This window comes from Diadema setosum, chromosome 19 (genome assembly GCF_964275005.1).
Source record: "Diadema setosum chromosome 19, eeDiaSeto1, whole genome shotgun sequence".
Lineage (NCBI taxonomy): Eukaryota > Metazoa > Echinodermata > Echinoidea > Diadematoida > Diadematidae > Diadema > Diadema setosum.
Window position 1 is genome coordinate 10,909,921 of NC_092703.1, and position 14,823 is coordinate 10,924,743.

General features: G+C 44.3%; 1 protein-coding gene across 1 annotated transcript in view; it reads left to right on the top strand.

The window, feature by feature from the left end:
• The window catches only part of LOC140242769 (cell division cycle 5-like protein), a 34,395-nt gene that overhangs the window by 1,336 nt on the left and 18,236 nt on the right, over positions 1-14,823 (top strand). The window contains exons 3-8 of the mRNA XM_072322528.1: positions 421-582; positions 1,703-1,833; positions 2,289-2,617; positions 3,354-3,433; positions 4,252-4,327; positions 5,011-5,172. Coding sequence (XP_072178629.1) covers positions 421-582; positions 1,703-1,833; positions 2,289-2,617; positions 3,354-3,433; positions 4,252-4,327; positions 5,011-5,172 — 940 coding nt within the window. The remainder of the gene's footprint in view (positions 1-420; positions 583-1,702; positions 1,834-2,288; positions 2,618-3,353; positions 3,434-4,251; positions 4,328-5,010; positions 5,173-14,823) is intronic.

Here is a 14,823-nt window from a genome sequence, read left to right on the forward strand (position 1 = left end):
GAGATTGGAAATATGAACATCTTGGAGAACTACTACCAGAAATGGATTTTAAATTGAGTTCTGTTCAAGTAGAGTCAAATTTCTATTCAATTCAAGTGTGCTGAGTAATGCATACAAGGTATGCCAAGAATGTTTATTCTAGGGTAGATTCCCTATTGAAGGAAGGTCAGATTATCCCAATGAGCAAATACTTCAGATTATATTGGAAAGGTATTTTTTCAGACATTGCCCCCCCCCCCCCAAAAAAAAGGAATGAAAGTGGTCGCCATTAACCCCAAACAAATACTGTATTTTTTATTTTCTTCTTCTCATATGCTATATGTATTTCAACACTGAAAATAATTTTAAATAATGTACATCTGTATCTGTTTCGTGAGGGAAGAAATGTCCATATATAATATCATTGATGTATGTTGACAGGTTCGAGTGGCTGGACCCCAGCATCAAGAAGACGGAATGGAGCAGGGAGGAGGACGAGAAGCTACTCCACCTGGCGAAGCTCATGCCGACCCAGTGGCGAACCATCGCCCCCATCGTGGGCCGCACGGCAGCCCAGTGCCTGGAGCGCTACGAGATCCTACTGTGAGTTTAAGAATTCAGGATTCAAAGCCAGCTTGCACTGTATATATGCATATATGTCAACAAAATGTCCATGTGTGGTTAACAGCTGTACCAGGTGTTGTATTTGATTTTTATGCATTATACAGCCAGGGACAGCATAGTGTACCAAACAAAAAAACAAGAGGACTTCGCATAGTCGTTTTCCGGACAGAAAATGCAAACCAGTTGCCATTAACAATTTGTGTTCTTTCACTTTGTTGTGGTTGGAACATTAAAAAGAAAATAGGTCAGATATGTATTTTCATTGTAAAAAGTAAAAGAAGAGATGATTGAAGTTGTGTTTGAAAGTAGAATTCAATATCTTTTTATTAGTGAAGTAATTGTTATTAAAGGACAAGTTCACCTTCATTGACATAAGGATTGAGAGAATGTAGCAATATTAGTGGAACACATCATTGAAAGTTTGAGGAAAATCAGACAATCCGTTCAAAAGTTATTAATTTTTGAAGTTTTTGTGCAGTCACTGCTGGATGAGAAGACTACTGCAGTGTATGATGTCACATGAGTACAACAATATAAGGAAAATATATAAGAGAATTTCACAAAATTTCATCTTTTGAAAAAAGGCACACATTCCCTTGACTTGTTACTGACATATGTTATGGGTAATATTATTCCCATTGCCTTTAGAAAGAGGCAAGTCAAGTGCTCTTTTATTATGCGAAAAAAGTGAAAATATGTTGAATTTTCTTTACATTTTCTTTATACTGTTGTACTCGTATGACATCACAAGCCTTTAGTAGTTTCCTCATCCAGCGGTTCCAACACAAAATTTAAAAAATTCATAACTTTTGCATCGATTGTCCAATTTTCCTCAAACTTTCACTGATGTGTTCTACTAATATTGCTGCAATCTCTCAATCCTTATGTTTATGAAGGTGAACTTGTCCTTTAAAGTGTACAATGCATGTACATGTAGTGTACTTGCCCACAGGTTTAGTAGTTAATGATAATTTTAGGGGAGCGTTGTAACAGTAAGCAAAGCTTTGCATTTAAGATTCAAATTTATAGAGTGTATCATTGACAATTATATGAGTATAGCAGACTGACTTCATACTTGTTTGTTGTGGTCTCACCAAAGGGACCAAGCCCAGAAGAAAGAGGCTGATGGCGAGACGACAGAAGATCCGAGGAAGCTGAAGCCAGGGGAGATTGATCCCAACCCAGAGACCAAACCAGCCAGGCCCGACCCCATAGACATGGATGAAGATGGTACGAGATGATGTTCATGGTGATGATGATGGTGGTGATAACCATAGATATCATGATGATAATGATCATCATTACTATGATTATCGTCACAATGAAAGTAGTGGTGAAATAAAATGACCAAATATTGGTACCGGCTGTTAATATTGATCACTATATCAAACGTTTATGACTTCCTCCCCTGTTTGCTATCAAACTGCCTCACATTTCTTCATGAAATGCATTTCTGGTGTCCATTGTCATTGTTTTTGTAAAAAAAAAAATTTGCAATTACAGAAGCTAGTTCAGTATTAGTCAATGTGAGAAATATTTCGTATAGATGCCATGGAGGTAAAAGTGAAAACAAAGAATAAAGAGATGCATGAAGTCATTGTGAGCATGAACATGCTAATATGAGTTTGCCTAAATTGTCTAGTGAAGAGTGAAGAGCGTATTTACTCTTTAATCTATCCACACAGAGCTTGAGATGCTGTCAGAGGCCCGTGCCCGCCTGGCCAACACCCAGGGTAAGAAAGCCAAGCGTAAAGCCCGTGAGAAGCAGCTGGAGGAGGCCCGGCGCCTCGCTGCACTCCAGAAGCGGCGGGAGCTCCGCGCGGCAGGCATCGAGGTCAATAAGAAGCGGCGCAAGAAGCGCGGCGTGGACTACAACGCCGAGATCCCCTTCGAGAAGAAGCCGGCCCCGGGCTTCTACAACACCGCCGACGAGATGGTCGCGCCCCTCGACCCGAACTTTAAGCGCCTCAGGCAGCAGGACATGGACCCTGCTCGGCGAGATGAGATCGAAGAGGTAAACTTTCTGAAGTCAGGTCTGAGAATAGTTCTTAAGGCTATGAATATGGAGTTCTTTAATACTTCACACTTCTCTTTTGCCCCAAAGTGTGGCTTTGTTCATGATGAGAATTTTATTGAGGTGCATAGAGTGTAAGATCCGTTTCTAACCAAGATTATGGAAATGGAGTTATGGGTGATAAGTTGCTTTAAAAAAAAAAAACACACACATTTTATAAAGAGCTAATAGCAATCTTTTGTAGGACTGTGTTGTGAATTAGAAATGAAATAAAATCCAAACAACATACAGAAACCAATGGGAGAGATGCATTGATGCTGATGTGACAAGGAGTAGTTTCACAAACTTCCATGCAATGCTGGAAAGCAATTTATTCTCTTCAAGAGCTCACCAACATCTAAAATATTCTGTGAATTTTTTAGCTTCCCACTCACCAAATACTACCATTGTTTACTGCACCCTTACACGTCAGATTTTGCACTCAACATTTTGTAGTGCAGTACACGAGCAGTAACGAGTGTGCTTATTCAGGGGAACCTTGTCAAATGTTGAGCTGCTTGAGACCACTGAAATTTCCTTGCTCTATCGGGCATCTCATTGTATCAGGGATAAAGACAAAAGAATATAAAAGGAAAGGGACGTGCATTATCAAATCATTAATCAGGAATCTCACTATATCTGACCCCGTTATAACAATGTTCGTTCCACTGTACTTGGATCTGTTTTGCAATGGCAGAAAGAGCGAAAGAAGGACCGGCAGAAGCTCAAGAAGAGGAAAGAGAATGATTTGCCTGGTGCCATAGCCATGACCAACAAGTAAGTGCCCCGTCAGTAACATGTCATTCTGTTAACGCAGCATGTCCCAGAAACAACATTTCTGTTGTTTATTGCTCTCTCTTTTTTAGTATAATCTTTTGATATTCATTTTTCATGTTTTATAAGGCAGTGTAAAGTAATTCCTATCACTTCTGCTGTGTATCTGTCCTGTATGGTTGTTAATTTGGGTGCAGAATTTGGAAAAGCTTCTAAATTCTGAAATTTGTAGGTGATTTGTAGGTGATTTGTAAATTGGCAACACAGTTAAGATTTAAGTTCAAGTTTTTGTTAATTTCATGCAGAGTTAAGGAATTTAACCTTACCTTTACTGTAAAGCAAAATATTTTTGTGGCATTAAATTTTCGCAAATTGCCACTTGCATTCATTGCATAAAGTGTAGAGAAGGAAATGATGATATTTGCAGCAGAATTTAATGGCTTAATCTTAGTATACCAGAGGGTGCACATGTCACCAAGTACCAAGAAGACAATGTATTTCCATCCACGTGTTTGCTTGCCTACAAAAGGGCTCACTACTTTAAGACTGGTTGTAAGTTGCAGAGTTATTGTGTGTTCTGAATTGTATGTTAACTGCCACAGTTCCATATCTGGATGCAAAGGGGTAAACTAATTGTTTCGTAACCCCAAAACAAAAACAAGTCGCACTTACAAATGTCGTGGTTGATTTCACAGCTTGAAGGAAAGAGTGTGAGTGGGGAAGACATATCAAATTATTTTAAAGTTTAAACCCAACATCGAGTGGCACATCAATGCACCCCAAACATGAAATATTCTCTTTGTTTTCTTGTCTTCCAACAGAATGGCAGAGCCGCTCAAGAAGCGCAGTAAGCTCGTTCTACCGTCACCTCAGATATCAGACACAGAATTAGAAGAGGTATGCCATATGCTGCAAATTCATGGGATTTTACATAGGCTTTTAATGCTGAACCATTTCATTATGTTCCACAGTTTCACCATGTTTACCATGCCAGCATGGTGAATTGGGTTCCTTCGGCTGCATGTGGCACAGATTTCTGGGGCTTAGAAGTCAGTTACACAGGAAAGCTGCTCTGATGATAGAGATGTTACCTTTTAAAAACCGTTACAGAAGTCTCAATGACAGTTGACTGAAAACTGTACTTGATAGAAAGATGTGATGCAGTAGATGGAATTGAAATTCATTCGTAGGCTCTGTGTTTGTTTCTTGTGCAAGATACTGTCATACCATACACTGTAGCTAGATTAGAAGGGGAAATTTACACTCAGTCATGTCTTGAAATGGAAAATGTGGATTTTTTTTTAAAGGGTTTTTTTGTTTTTGTTTTGGTATAATAAGCTTGTCACGATGTGGATCAAACCATGCTTTTTGACAGATTTGGTTAATTTTATTTTTGTGAGTTTAACAATCATCTAAATTGAAAGTGGTCCTGTAGAGGGGGTGAGGTGGGGGGGGGGGGGAGATTTGCCCCATCCCATTCCTCTTCCATAAGCTCTAGTTCCATGATGGCGCAGTTATACACTGGTTACTGAAAAGAGTAATAACCTGACATTGATTTTGCTCTTTCGTTTCCCCACTAGGTGGTCAAGCTTGGCCAGGCCAGCGAGAATGCCCGTCAGATAGCGGAGGAGGGAGCGGTCAATGGGGCATCGGACACCCTCCTCTCAGACTACAACATGACCCCGGGACCTGGCAACCTGCGAACCCCTCGGACACCGGCTACTCACGACACAGTTCTTCAGGTAATATTCTGCTTTGGTAGAAGCTACCTTTTCCCTGTCTGTAGAAATGCTATGTGGATTACTCATGGCGTGCGAGTGATCCAATGAGACTTTGTCAATTATTATTTTGATCTTGGTTTAGTATTCCCATTGTTTTGGGTTGTCAGTTCCTTGTGCAAAGTGTAAGATTTGGAGTAAGTGTGATAAAAATATTGCTGACAGTTGAATGCTGTACTGGGTTCATGTCCTAACAGACCCAAAACTGAAACACTGGTCATTTCCCCCCCCCCCCTTGAAGTTCAACTAGAAATGTAGTTAGGAGGAAAGATTTGCGGTGACACCATGTGTATGTAGTCCTTAACCGGATCGTAGTTTGGAAGAAGAGCTTAGAAAGAGGAGAAACGAAGAGGGAAGCGACATATGGGGGTTTTGAGGAGGGCAAAAAGTGAAGAGTGGAAGTTGAAGTTGCACTAGTGGAGACAGTAGAGAAAGGAACAGAGAGAGTGGTAAGGAAGAATAGTGTGAGAATCAAGTAAGATGTTCGGACATCGTTAGAAGGGGAAAGATGAGATAGAAGGGAAGAGGAGGAGGAAGGAGTTGAATGTTGGAGAATCATGGAGATAGGGGAGAGCAGTGAGGATTTATGAAACCAAGAGAACGAAGTCGGCGAACAGTGTGACTATGGAATGCGAATGAATGGAGAAAGGACGATTAACAGAAATAAGGAGGGGTAAGTAGAGGAGAGGTGAGAATATGCGGAGAGAAGGGAGAGAGAGAGAGAGAGGGGGGGCAATGAAAAGAAGAAAAGAACAAATTGAAATTCAAGACGTAAATTAGAGGGAGCTAGTGTAGATCCTAGAATTAAGTGCTGCTGCGGAAAAGAAAAATAAATGGAGAGGAAATTGATGACAGTTAAATCCTGAAAAGGTTCCTGTGGGAGAAATGCAAAAATGAGAAATTAAAATAAGGTTAAAGTGTAGACCTGAGGAGAGAAGACAAGAGAAATAACCTGTAAAGAAATGTGTAAATTAAAACTAGTGGTCCTGAAAAGGACCGTTGGGTTGTATGGAAGGAAGAAATAAAAGAAGAAGAAAAGAAGAAAGAAGAGAACAAAACAGAAAGAAAAGAAAAGATAAGTAGTGTAGAAACAGACAAAAGTGTAAGAGAGAGAGAGAGAGAGGAAAGAGAAATGAAACACTGAGTAAAGGTACACAGCTAGTGAAAGTAGAGCAAGAAGTCTAGTTATAAGAATAACTAGGAGAACCGAGGAACTTGACGTTTCGGGCAGGTTGACTGTCCTTCGTCAGAAGTGAAGCGTGATCTGAGGAGAGGCGGGCTATATATGGAGAATGCGGACCTAGATGGAAGAGGTCGGTCGAGGCGGGCTCGCAGGCGGGCTGAGCGTCGGTTGTTGGTGGAGTGTTGTGGTCGTTGATGCGTTCTATTGTTCTTGGAGTGTGTTAGTGGGGGAGTACATCTGTGATGGCTAACTTGGCTGTTAGTAGGTCGTGCCCGGAGATTGGAGTCCGGGTTAGTAGATGGGGTGGACGCCGGTGGTGTGAATGAATTGTGTCGGTGAGGGCGTCTTCTGGAACCAGCGATAGGTGTGGTCGTGAGTAGAAGGCGCGGTTGACGTCGTGGGCGCTGTTGTGAAGAGGTGGGGGAAGAATTATGAGAGGAAGAAGTAGAGGGGGGAATGTGCTGTGGAGAGAGTGTGTTGTTGTTGTCATTGTTGCTGTTTGATTGTTTGTTGATGAGAGGAAGCCAGATGTTGTTGATGTGGAGTCCAGTATCCTGTGTAACAGTGTCGTGTGTGTGAATTTCTATGGCTTCTCTGATGCGTCGTGTGTTCCAGTTTTTGATGGATGTGATGAGTTTGCTGTCTTCCCAGTTGATGCGATGTTCCGACTGTTGAGCGTGTTTCACGATGGCTGACTTTTCCCATTCCGAACGTCTGTAGCATGTTTTGTGTTCTTTCAGTCTGGTCTCTAGCGATCTCCCTGTTTCACCTATGTAGACTTTGCCGCATTCGCATGGGATACGGTAGACACCTGGTTGTTTGTGTCTGGAGTGCTTGTCTTTGTGTGAGTGCAATGAATTGTGAAGTTTGTTGGAAGATGTATGACGGACCTGGATGTTGGCGGACTTGAAGATGCGTTGTAGTTTGTGCGAGGTGGCGCCGAGGTAGGGAAGATTTACAGTTGTGATGGGCTGTTCCTTGGCTGCTTGGTTGGGATGAGAAGGTGCTTGAGTGTTGATTTTGTGCTTGGGGTATTGGTTGATAGTGGTGAGTGTGTCTGTGATATGTTCGAGTTCTTGTCGAAGATGTTCTTTGTCGCTGATTTGATGAGCACGTCGGACGAGAGCGTTCGGTACTGACTGACGGACTGCTGGATGATGGAAGGAGCGGTAGTGAAGATATCTGTCTGTGTGAGTGGGTTTGCGGTAGACCTGGTGAGAGAAAGTGCCAGCGTTGGTCTTTGTGACGAGAACATCGAGGAAGGGGAGAGAATGGTTGTGTTCCGTTTCCACTGTGAATGAGATGTTGGAATTTTGTTCGTTGAGGTGTGTGAGGAAGTCGTCCAGTTGATCTGCTTGGTGTGGCCAGATGGTGAAGATGTCGTCGACATACCGGAGCCAGAGTGAAGGTTTGTGTTGTGCCGTGGCTAGTGCGTGACTTTCGAAATGTTCCATGTAAATGTTGGCAATGATCGGTGAGAGGGGGGAGCCCATGGCTGCGCCTTGTTGCTGTTTGTAGTGTGTGTCCCTCCATCGGAAGGAGGTAGAATTGAGACATGTGAGGAGGAGGTCGTGTATCTGTTGTGGTGTGAGTTGTGTTCTGGAAGAAAGAGAAGGGTCATCGGTGAGACGTTGTTTGATGATGTCACAGGCTTCGTTGACAGGAACGCTGGTGAAGAGTGATTCTACATCAAAGCTGACGAGGGTGTCTGTAGGGTTGATAGTAGTTTGAGAGAGAATGTCAATGAAGTGTTTGGAATTGTTAATGTGGTGTTCTGTGTTGCCAACGAGTGGCTGTAGAATGTCTGACAGGTGTTTGGCTGTTTCGTAGCAAGGGGAACCTCGTGTAGAAATGATGGGGCGGAGAGGCACTGATGGCTTGTGAATTTTGGGTTGCCCGAAGAGGATGGGACATCTGCTGGAGGAGGCACGGAGTCTGAAATAAAGCTGTTGAGGAAGGGCATTTGATCGATGAAGTTCGAGGAGCTTGGCGTTGAGTTTCCTCTCGGTGGCAGGAGTCGGGTCACGTTTCAGTTCGGTGTATGTGGGGGTGTGAAGGATGTCTTGTATCTTTTGTTCGTATTGTGTTTTGTCCATGACGACCGTGGCGTTGCCTTTGTCTGCTTGAATGATATGGATGGATGCGTTGCTTTGTAGAGTCTTCACCGCTGTTCGTTCTTCTTTGTTGAGGTTGGGCTGCGGTGGCTTAGCTGTGGAGAGAGCTTGAGTAACAAGGAGTCGAATGTTGTCGGCTGCGGCTTTGTTCAGGTATCTGAGCTTGGGTTCCGTTTGTTGTATGATTTCTGTGAAAGGAATCTTCTTGGGTGGTGTTGCGAAGTTAAGCCCAAGGGATAACACGTTGTGTTCGGCTTGTGTGAGGTTGTGAGGTTGTGCTCACACAACATCTGCTGGAGGAGGCACGGAGTCTGAAATAAAGCTGTTGAGGAAGGGCATTTGAGGAAGGGTGTTGTGGTCGTTGATGCGTTCTATTGTTCTTGGAGTGTGTTAGTGGGGGAGTACATCTGTGATGGCTAACTTGGCTGTTAGTAGGTCGTGCCCGGAGATTGGAGTCCGGGTTAGTAGATGGGGTGGACGCCGGTGGTGTGAATGAATTGTGTCGGTGAGGGCGTCTTCTGGAACCAGCGATAGGTGTGGTCGTGAGTAGAAGGCGCGGTTGACGTCGTGGGCGCTGTTGTGAAGAGGTGGGGGAAGAATTATGAGAGGAAGAAGTAGAGGGGGGAATGTGCTGTGGAGAGAGTGTGTTGTTGTTGTCATTGTTGCTGTTTGATTGTTTGTTGATGAGAGGAAGCCAGATGTTGTTGATGTGGAGTCCAGTATCCTGTGTAACAGTGTCGTGTGTGTGAATTTCTATGGCTTCTCTGATGCGTCGTGTGTTCCAGTTTTTGATGGATGTGATGAGTTTGCTGTCTTCCCAGTTGATGCGATGTTCCGACTGTTGAGCGTGTTTCACGATGGCTGACTTTTCCCATTCCGAACGTCTGTAGCATGTTTTGTGTTCTTTCAGTCTGGTCTCTAGCGATCTCCCTGTTTCACCTATGTAGACTTTGCCGCATTCGCATGGGATACGGTAGACACCTGGTTGTTTGTGTCTGGAGTGCTTGTCTTTGTGTGAGTGCAATGAATTGTGAAGTTTGTTGGAAGATGTATGACGGACCTGGATGTTGGCGGACTTGAAGATGCGTTGTAGTTTGTGCGAGGTGGCGCCGAGGTAGGGAAGATTTACAGTTGTGATGGGCTGTTCCTTGGCTGCTTGGTTGGGATGAGAAGGTGCTTGAGTGTTGATTTTGTGCTTGGGGTATTGGTTGATAGTGGTGAGTGTGTCTGTGATATGTTCGAGTTCTTGTCGAAGATGTTCTTTGTCGCTGATTTGATGAGCACGTCGGACGAGAGCGTTCGGTACTGACTGACGGACTGCTGGATGATGGAAGGAGCGGTAGTGAAGATATCTGTCTGTGTGAGTGGGTTTGCGGTAGACCTGGTGAGAGAAAGTGCCAGCGTTGGTCTTTGTGACGAGAACATCGAGGAAGGGGAGAGAATGGTTGTGTTCCGTTTCCACTGTGAATGAGATGTTGGAATTTTGTTCGTTGAGGTGTGTGAGGAAGTCGTCCAGTTGATCTGCTTGGTGTGGCCAGATGGTGAAGATGTCGTCGACATACCGGAGCCAGAGTGAAGGTTTGTGTTGTGCCGTGGCTAGTGCGTGACTTTCGAAATGTTCCATGTAAATGTTGGCAATGATCGGTGAGAGGGGGGAGCCCATGGCTGCGCCTTGTTGCTGTTTGTAGTGTGTGTCCCTCCATCGGAAGGAGGTAGAATTGAGACATGTGAGGAGGAGGTCGTGTATCTGTTGTGGTGTGAGTTGTGTTCTGGAAGAAAGAGAAGGGTCATCGGTGAGACGTTGTTTGATGATGTCACAGGCTTCGTTGACAGGAACGCTGGTGAAGAGTGATTCTACATCAAAGCTGACGAGGGTGTCTGTAGGGTTGATAGTAGTTTGAGAGAGAATGTCAATGAAGTGTTTGGAATTGTTAATGTGGTGTTCTGTGTTGCCAACGAGTGGCTGTAGAATGTCTGACAGGTGTTTGGCTGTTTCGTAGCAAGGGGAACCTCGTGTAGAAATGATGGGGCGGAGAGGCACTGATGGCTTGTGAATTTTGGGTTGCCCGAAGAGGATGGGACATCTGCTGGAGGAGGCACGGAGTCTGAAATAAAGCTGTTGAGGAAGGGCATTTGATCGATGAAGTTCGAGGAGCTTGGCGTTGAGTTTCCTCTCGGTGGCAGGAGTCGGGTCACGTTTCAGTTCGGTGTATGTGGGGGTGTGAAGGATGTCTTGTATCTTTTGTTCGTATTGTGTTTTGTCCATGACGACCGTGGCGTTGCCTTTGTCTGCTTGAATGATATGGATGGATGCGTTGCTTTGTAGAGTCTTCACCGCTGTTCGTTCTTCTTTGTTGAGGTTGGGCTGCGGTGGCTTAGCTGTGGAGAGAGCTTGAGTAACAAGGAGTCGAATGTTGTCGGCTGCGGCTTTGTTCAGGTATCTGAGCTTGGGTTCCGTTTGTTGTATGATTTCTGTGAAAGGAATCTTCTTGGGTGGTGTTGCGAAGTTAAGCCCAAGGGATAACACGTTGTGTTCGGCTTGTGTGAGGTTGTGAGGTTGTGCTCACACAACATCTGCTGGAGGAGGCACGGAGTCTGAAATAAAGCTGTTGAGGAAGGGCATTTGAGGAAGGGTGTTGTGGTCGTTGATGCGTTCTATTGTTCTTGGAGTGTGTTAGTGGGGGAGTACATCTGTGATGGCTAACTTGGCTGTTAGTAGGTCGTGCCCGGAGATTGGAGTCCGGGTTAGTAGATGGGGTGGACGCCGGTGGTGTGAATGAATTGTGTCGGTGAGGGCGTCTTCTGGAACCAGCGATAGGTGTGGTCGTGAGTAGAAGGCGCGGTTGACGTCGTGGGCGCTGTTGTGAAGAGGTGGGGGAAGAATTATGAGAGGAAGAAGTAGAGGGGGGAATGTGCTGTGGAGAGAGTGTGTTGTTGTTGTCATTGTTGCTGTTTGATTGTTTGTTGATGAGAGGAAGCCAGATGTTGTTGATGTGGAGTCCAGTATCCTGTGTAACAGTGTCGTGTGTGTGAATTTCTATGGCTTCTCTGATGCGTCGTGTGTTCCAGTTTTTGATGGATGTGATGAGTTTGCTGTCTTCCCAGTTGATGCGATGTTCCGACTGTTGAGCGTGTTTCACGATGGCTGACTTTTCCCATTCCGAACGTCTGTAGCATGTTTTGTGTTCTTTCAGTCTGGTCTCTAGCGATCTCCCTGTTTCACCTATGTAGACTTTGCCGCATTCGCATGGGATACGGTAGACACCTGGTTGTTTGTGTCTGGAGTGCTTGTCTTTGTGTGAGTGCAATGAATTGTGAAGTTTGTTGGAAGATGTATGACGGACCTGGATGTTGGCGGACTTGAAGATGCGTTGTAGTTTGTGCGAGGTGGCGCCGAGGTAGGGAAGATTTACAGTTGTGATGGGCTGTTCCTTGGCTGCTTGGTTGGGATGAGAAGGTGCTTGAGTGTTGATTTTGTGCTTGGGGTATTGGTTGATAGTGGTGAGTGTGTCTGTGATATGTTCGAGTTCTTGTCGAAGATGTTCTTTGTCGCTGATTTGATGAGCACGTCGGACGAGAGCGTTCGGTACTGACTGACGGACTGCTGGATGATGGAAGGAGCGGTAGTGAAGATATCTGTCTGTGTGAGTGGGTTTGCGGTAGACCTGGTGAGAGAAAGTGCCAGCGTTGGTCTTTGTGACGAGAACATCGAGGAAGGGGAGAGAATGGTTGTGTTCCGTTTCCACTGTGAATGAGATGTTGGAATTTTGTTCGTTGAGGTGTGTGAGGAAGTCGTCCAGTTGATCTGCTTGGTGTGGCCAGATGGTGAAGATGTCGTCGACATACCGGAGCCAGAGTGAAGGTTTGTGTTGTGCCGTGGCTAGTGCGTGACTTTCGAAATGTTCCATGTAAATGTTGGCAATGATCGGTGAGAGGGGGGAGCCCATGGCTGCGCCTTGTTGCTGTTTGTAGTGTGTGTCCCTCCATCGGAAGGAGGTAGAATTGAGACATGTGAGGAGGAGGTCGTGTATCTGTTGTGGTGTGAGTTGTGTTCTGGAAGAAAGAGAAGGGTCATCGGTGAGACGTTGTTTGATGATGTCACAGGCTTCGTTGACAGGAACGCTGGTGAAGAGTGATTCTACATCAAAGCTGACGAGGGTGTCTGTAGGGTTGATAGTAGTTTGAGAGAGAATGTCAATGAAGTGTTTGGAATTGTTAATGTGGTGTTCTGTGTTGCCAACGAGTGGCTGTAGAATGTCTGACAGGTGTTTGGCTGTTTCGTAGCAAGGGGAACCTCGTGTAGAAATGATGGGGCGGAGAGGCACTGATGGCTTGTGAATTTTGGGTTGCGCGAAGAGGATGGGACATCTGCTGGAGGAGGCACGGAGTCTGAAATAAAGCTGTTGAGGAAGGGCATTTGAGGAAGGGTGTTGTGGTCGTTGATCCAACAACCGACGCTCAGCCCGCCTGTGAGCCCGCCTCGACCGACCTCTTCCATCTAGGTCCGCATTCTCCATATATAGCCCGCCTCTCCTCAGATCACGCTTCACTTCTGACGAAGGACAGTCAACCTGCCCGAAACGTCAAGTTCCTCGGTTCTCCTAGTTATTCTTATAACTAGACTTCTTGCTCTACTTTCACTAGCTGTGTACCTTTACTCAGTGTTTCATTTCTCTTTCCTCTCTCTCTCTCTCTCTCTTACACTTTTGTCTGTTTCTACACTACTTATCTTTTCTTTTCTTTCTGTTTTGTTCTCTTCTTTCTTCTTTTCTTCTTCTTTTATTTCTTCCTTCCATACAACCCAACGGTCCTTTTCAGGACCACTAGTTTTAATTTACACATTTCTTTACAGGTTATTTCTCTTGTCTTCTCTCCTCAGGTCTACACTTTAACCTTATTTTAATTTCTCATTTTTGCATTTCTCCCACAGGAACCTTTTCAGGATTTAACTGTCATCAATTTCCTCTCCATTTATTTTTCTTTTCCGCAGCAGCACTTAATTCTAGGATCTACACTAGCTCCCTCTAATTTACGTCTTGAATTTCAATTTGTTCTTTTCTTCTTTTCATTGCCCCCCCTCTCTCTCTCTCTCTCCCTTCTCTCCGCATATTCTCACCTCTCCTCTACTTACCCCTCCTTATTTCTGTTAATCGTCCTTTCTCCATTCATTCGCATTCCATAGTCACACTGTTCGCCGACTTCGTTCTCTTGGTTTCATAAATCCTCACTGCTCTCCCCTATCTCCATGATTCTCCAACATTCAACTCCTTCCTCCTCCTCTTCCCTTCTATCTCATCTTTCCCCTTCTAACGATGTCCGAACATCTTACTTGATTCTCACACTATTCTTCCTTACCACTCTCTCTGTTCCTTTCTCTACTGTCTCCACTAGTGCAACTTCAACTTCCACTCTTCACTTTTTGCCCTCCTCAAAACCCCCATATGTCGCTTCCCTCTTCGTTTCTCCTCTTTCTAAGCTCTTCTTCCAAACTACGATCCGGTTAAGGACTACATACACATGGTGTCACCGCAAATCTTTCCTCCTAATTAACTTCACCATGCAAACCTTCAAACAACACATAGAAATGTAGTGTATTTTTATGCCTCCGCCACGAAGTGGTGCCGGAGGCATTATGTTTTCGGGTTGTCCGTCCGTCCGTCCTTCCGTCCGTCCGTAATGAATTTTGTGGACAAGGTAACTATCGAAAGCTGTTGAGGTATCCTAATGAAACTTGGCATGTATGTGTATTAGGGGGTGAAGTTGTGCCTATCAACTTTTGGGTGCACATGCTCAAGGTCAAAGGTCAAAAGGTCAAGGTCAAATACATAAAATTTCACTATTTCCACCATATCTACTGAATGCCTGAAGATATTTTCTTGAAACTTAGTGTATACATGTTTTACCCAATTAAGATTCTCTGGTGAAAGTTTGGGTCATGAGGTCAAAGGTCAAAAGGTCAGGGTCAAATACATAAAATTCCACTATTTCCACCATATCTATTGAATGCCTGAAGAGATTTTCTTGAAACTTAGTGTATACATGTATTACCCAATTAAGATTCTCTGGTGACAGTTTGGGTCATGAGGTCAAAGGTCAAAGGTCAAAAGGTCAAGTAAAAATATTAAAACTTCTTTTTTTTTCTCCGTACCTTGGAAAATTTTTCAAGGTATCTTCATGGAACATAGTATATACATGTACTGACTGGAAGTGATTATCTAGAGAATGTAGGGTTCATGGGGTCAAAGGTCAAGGGTCAAAGGTCAAGTGCAAGACTTCAAAATGTTACTATTACCCTCATATTTATGCAATGCCAGCAGG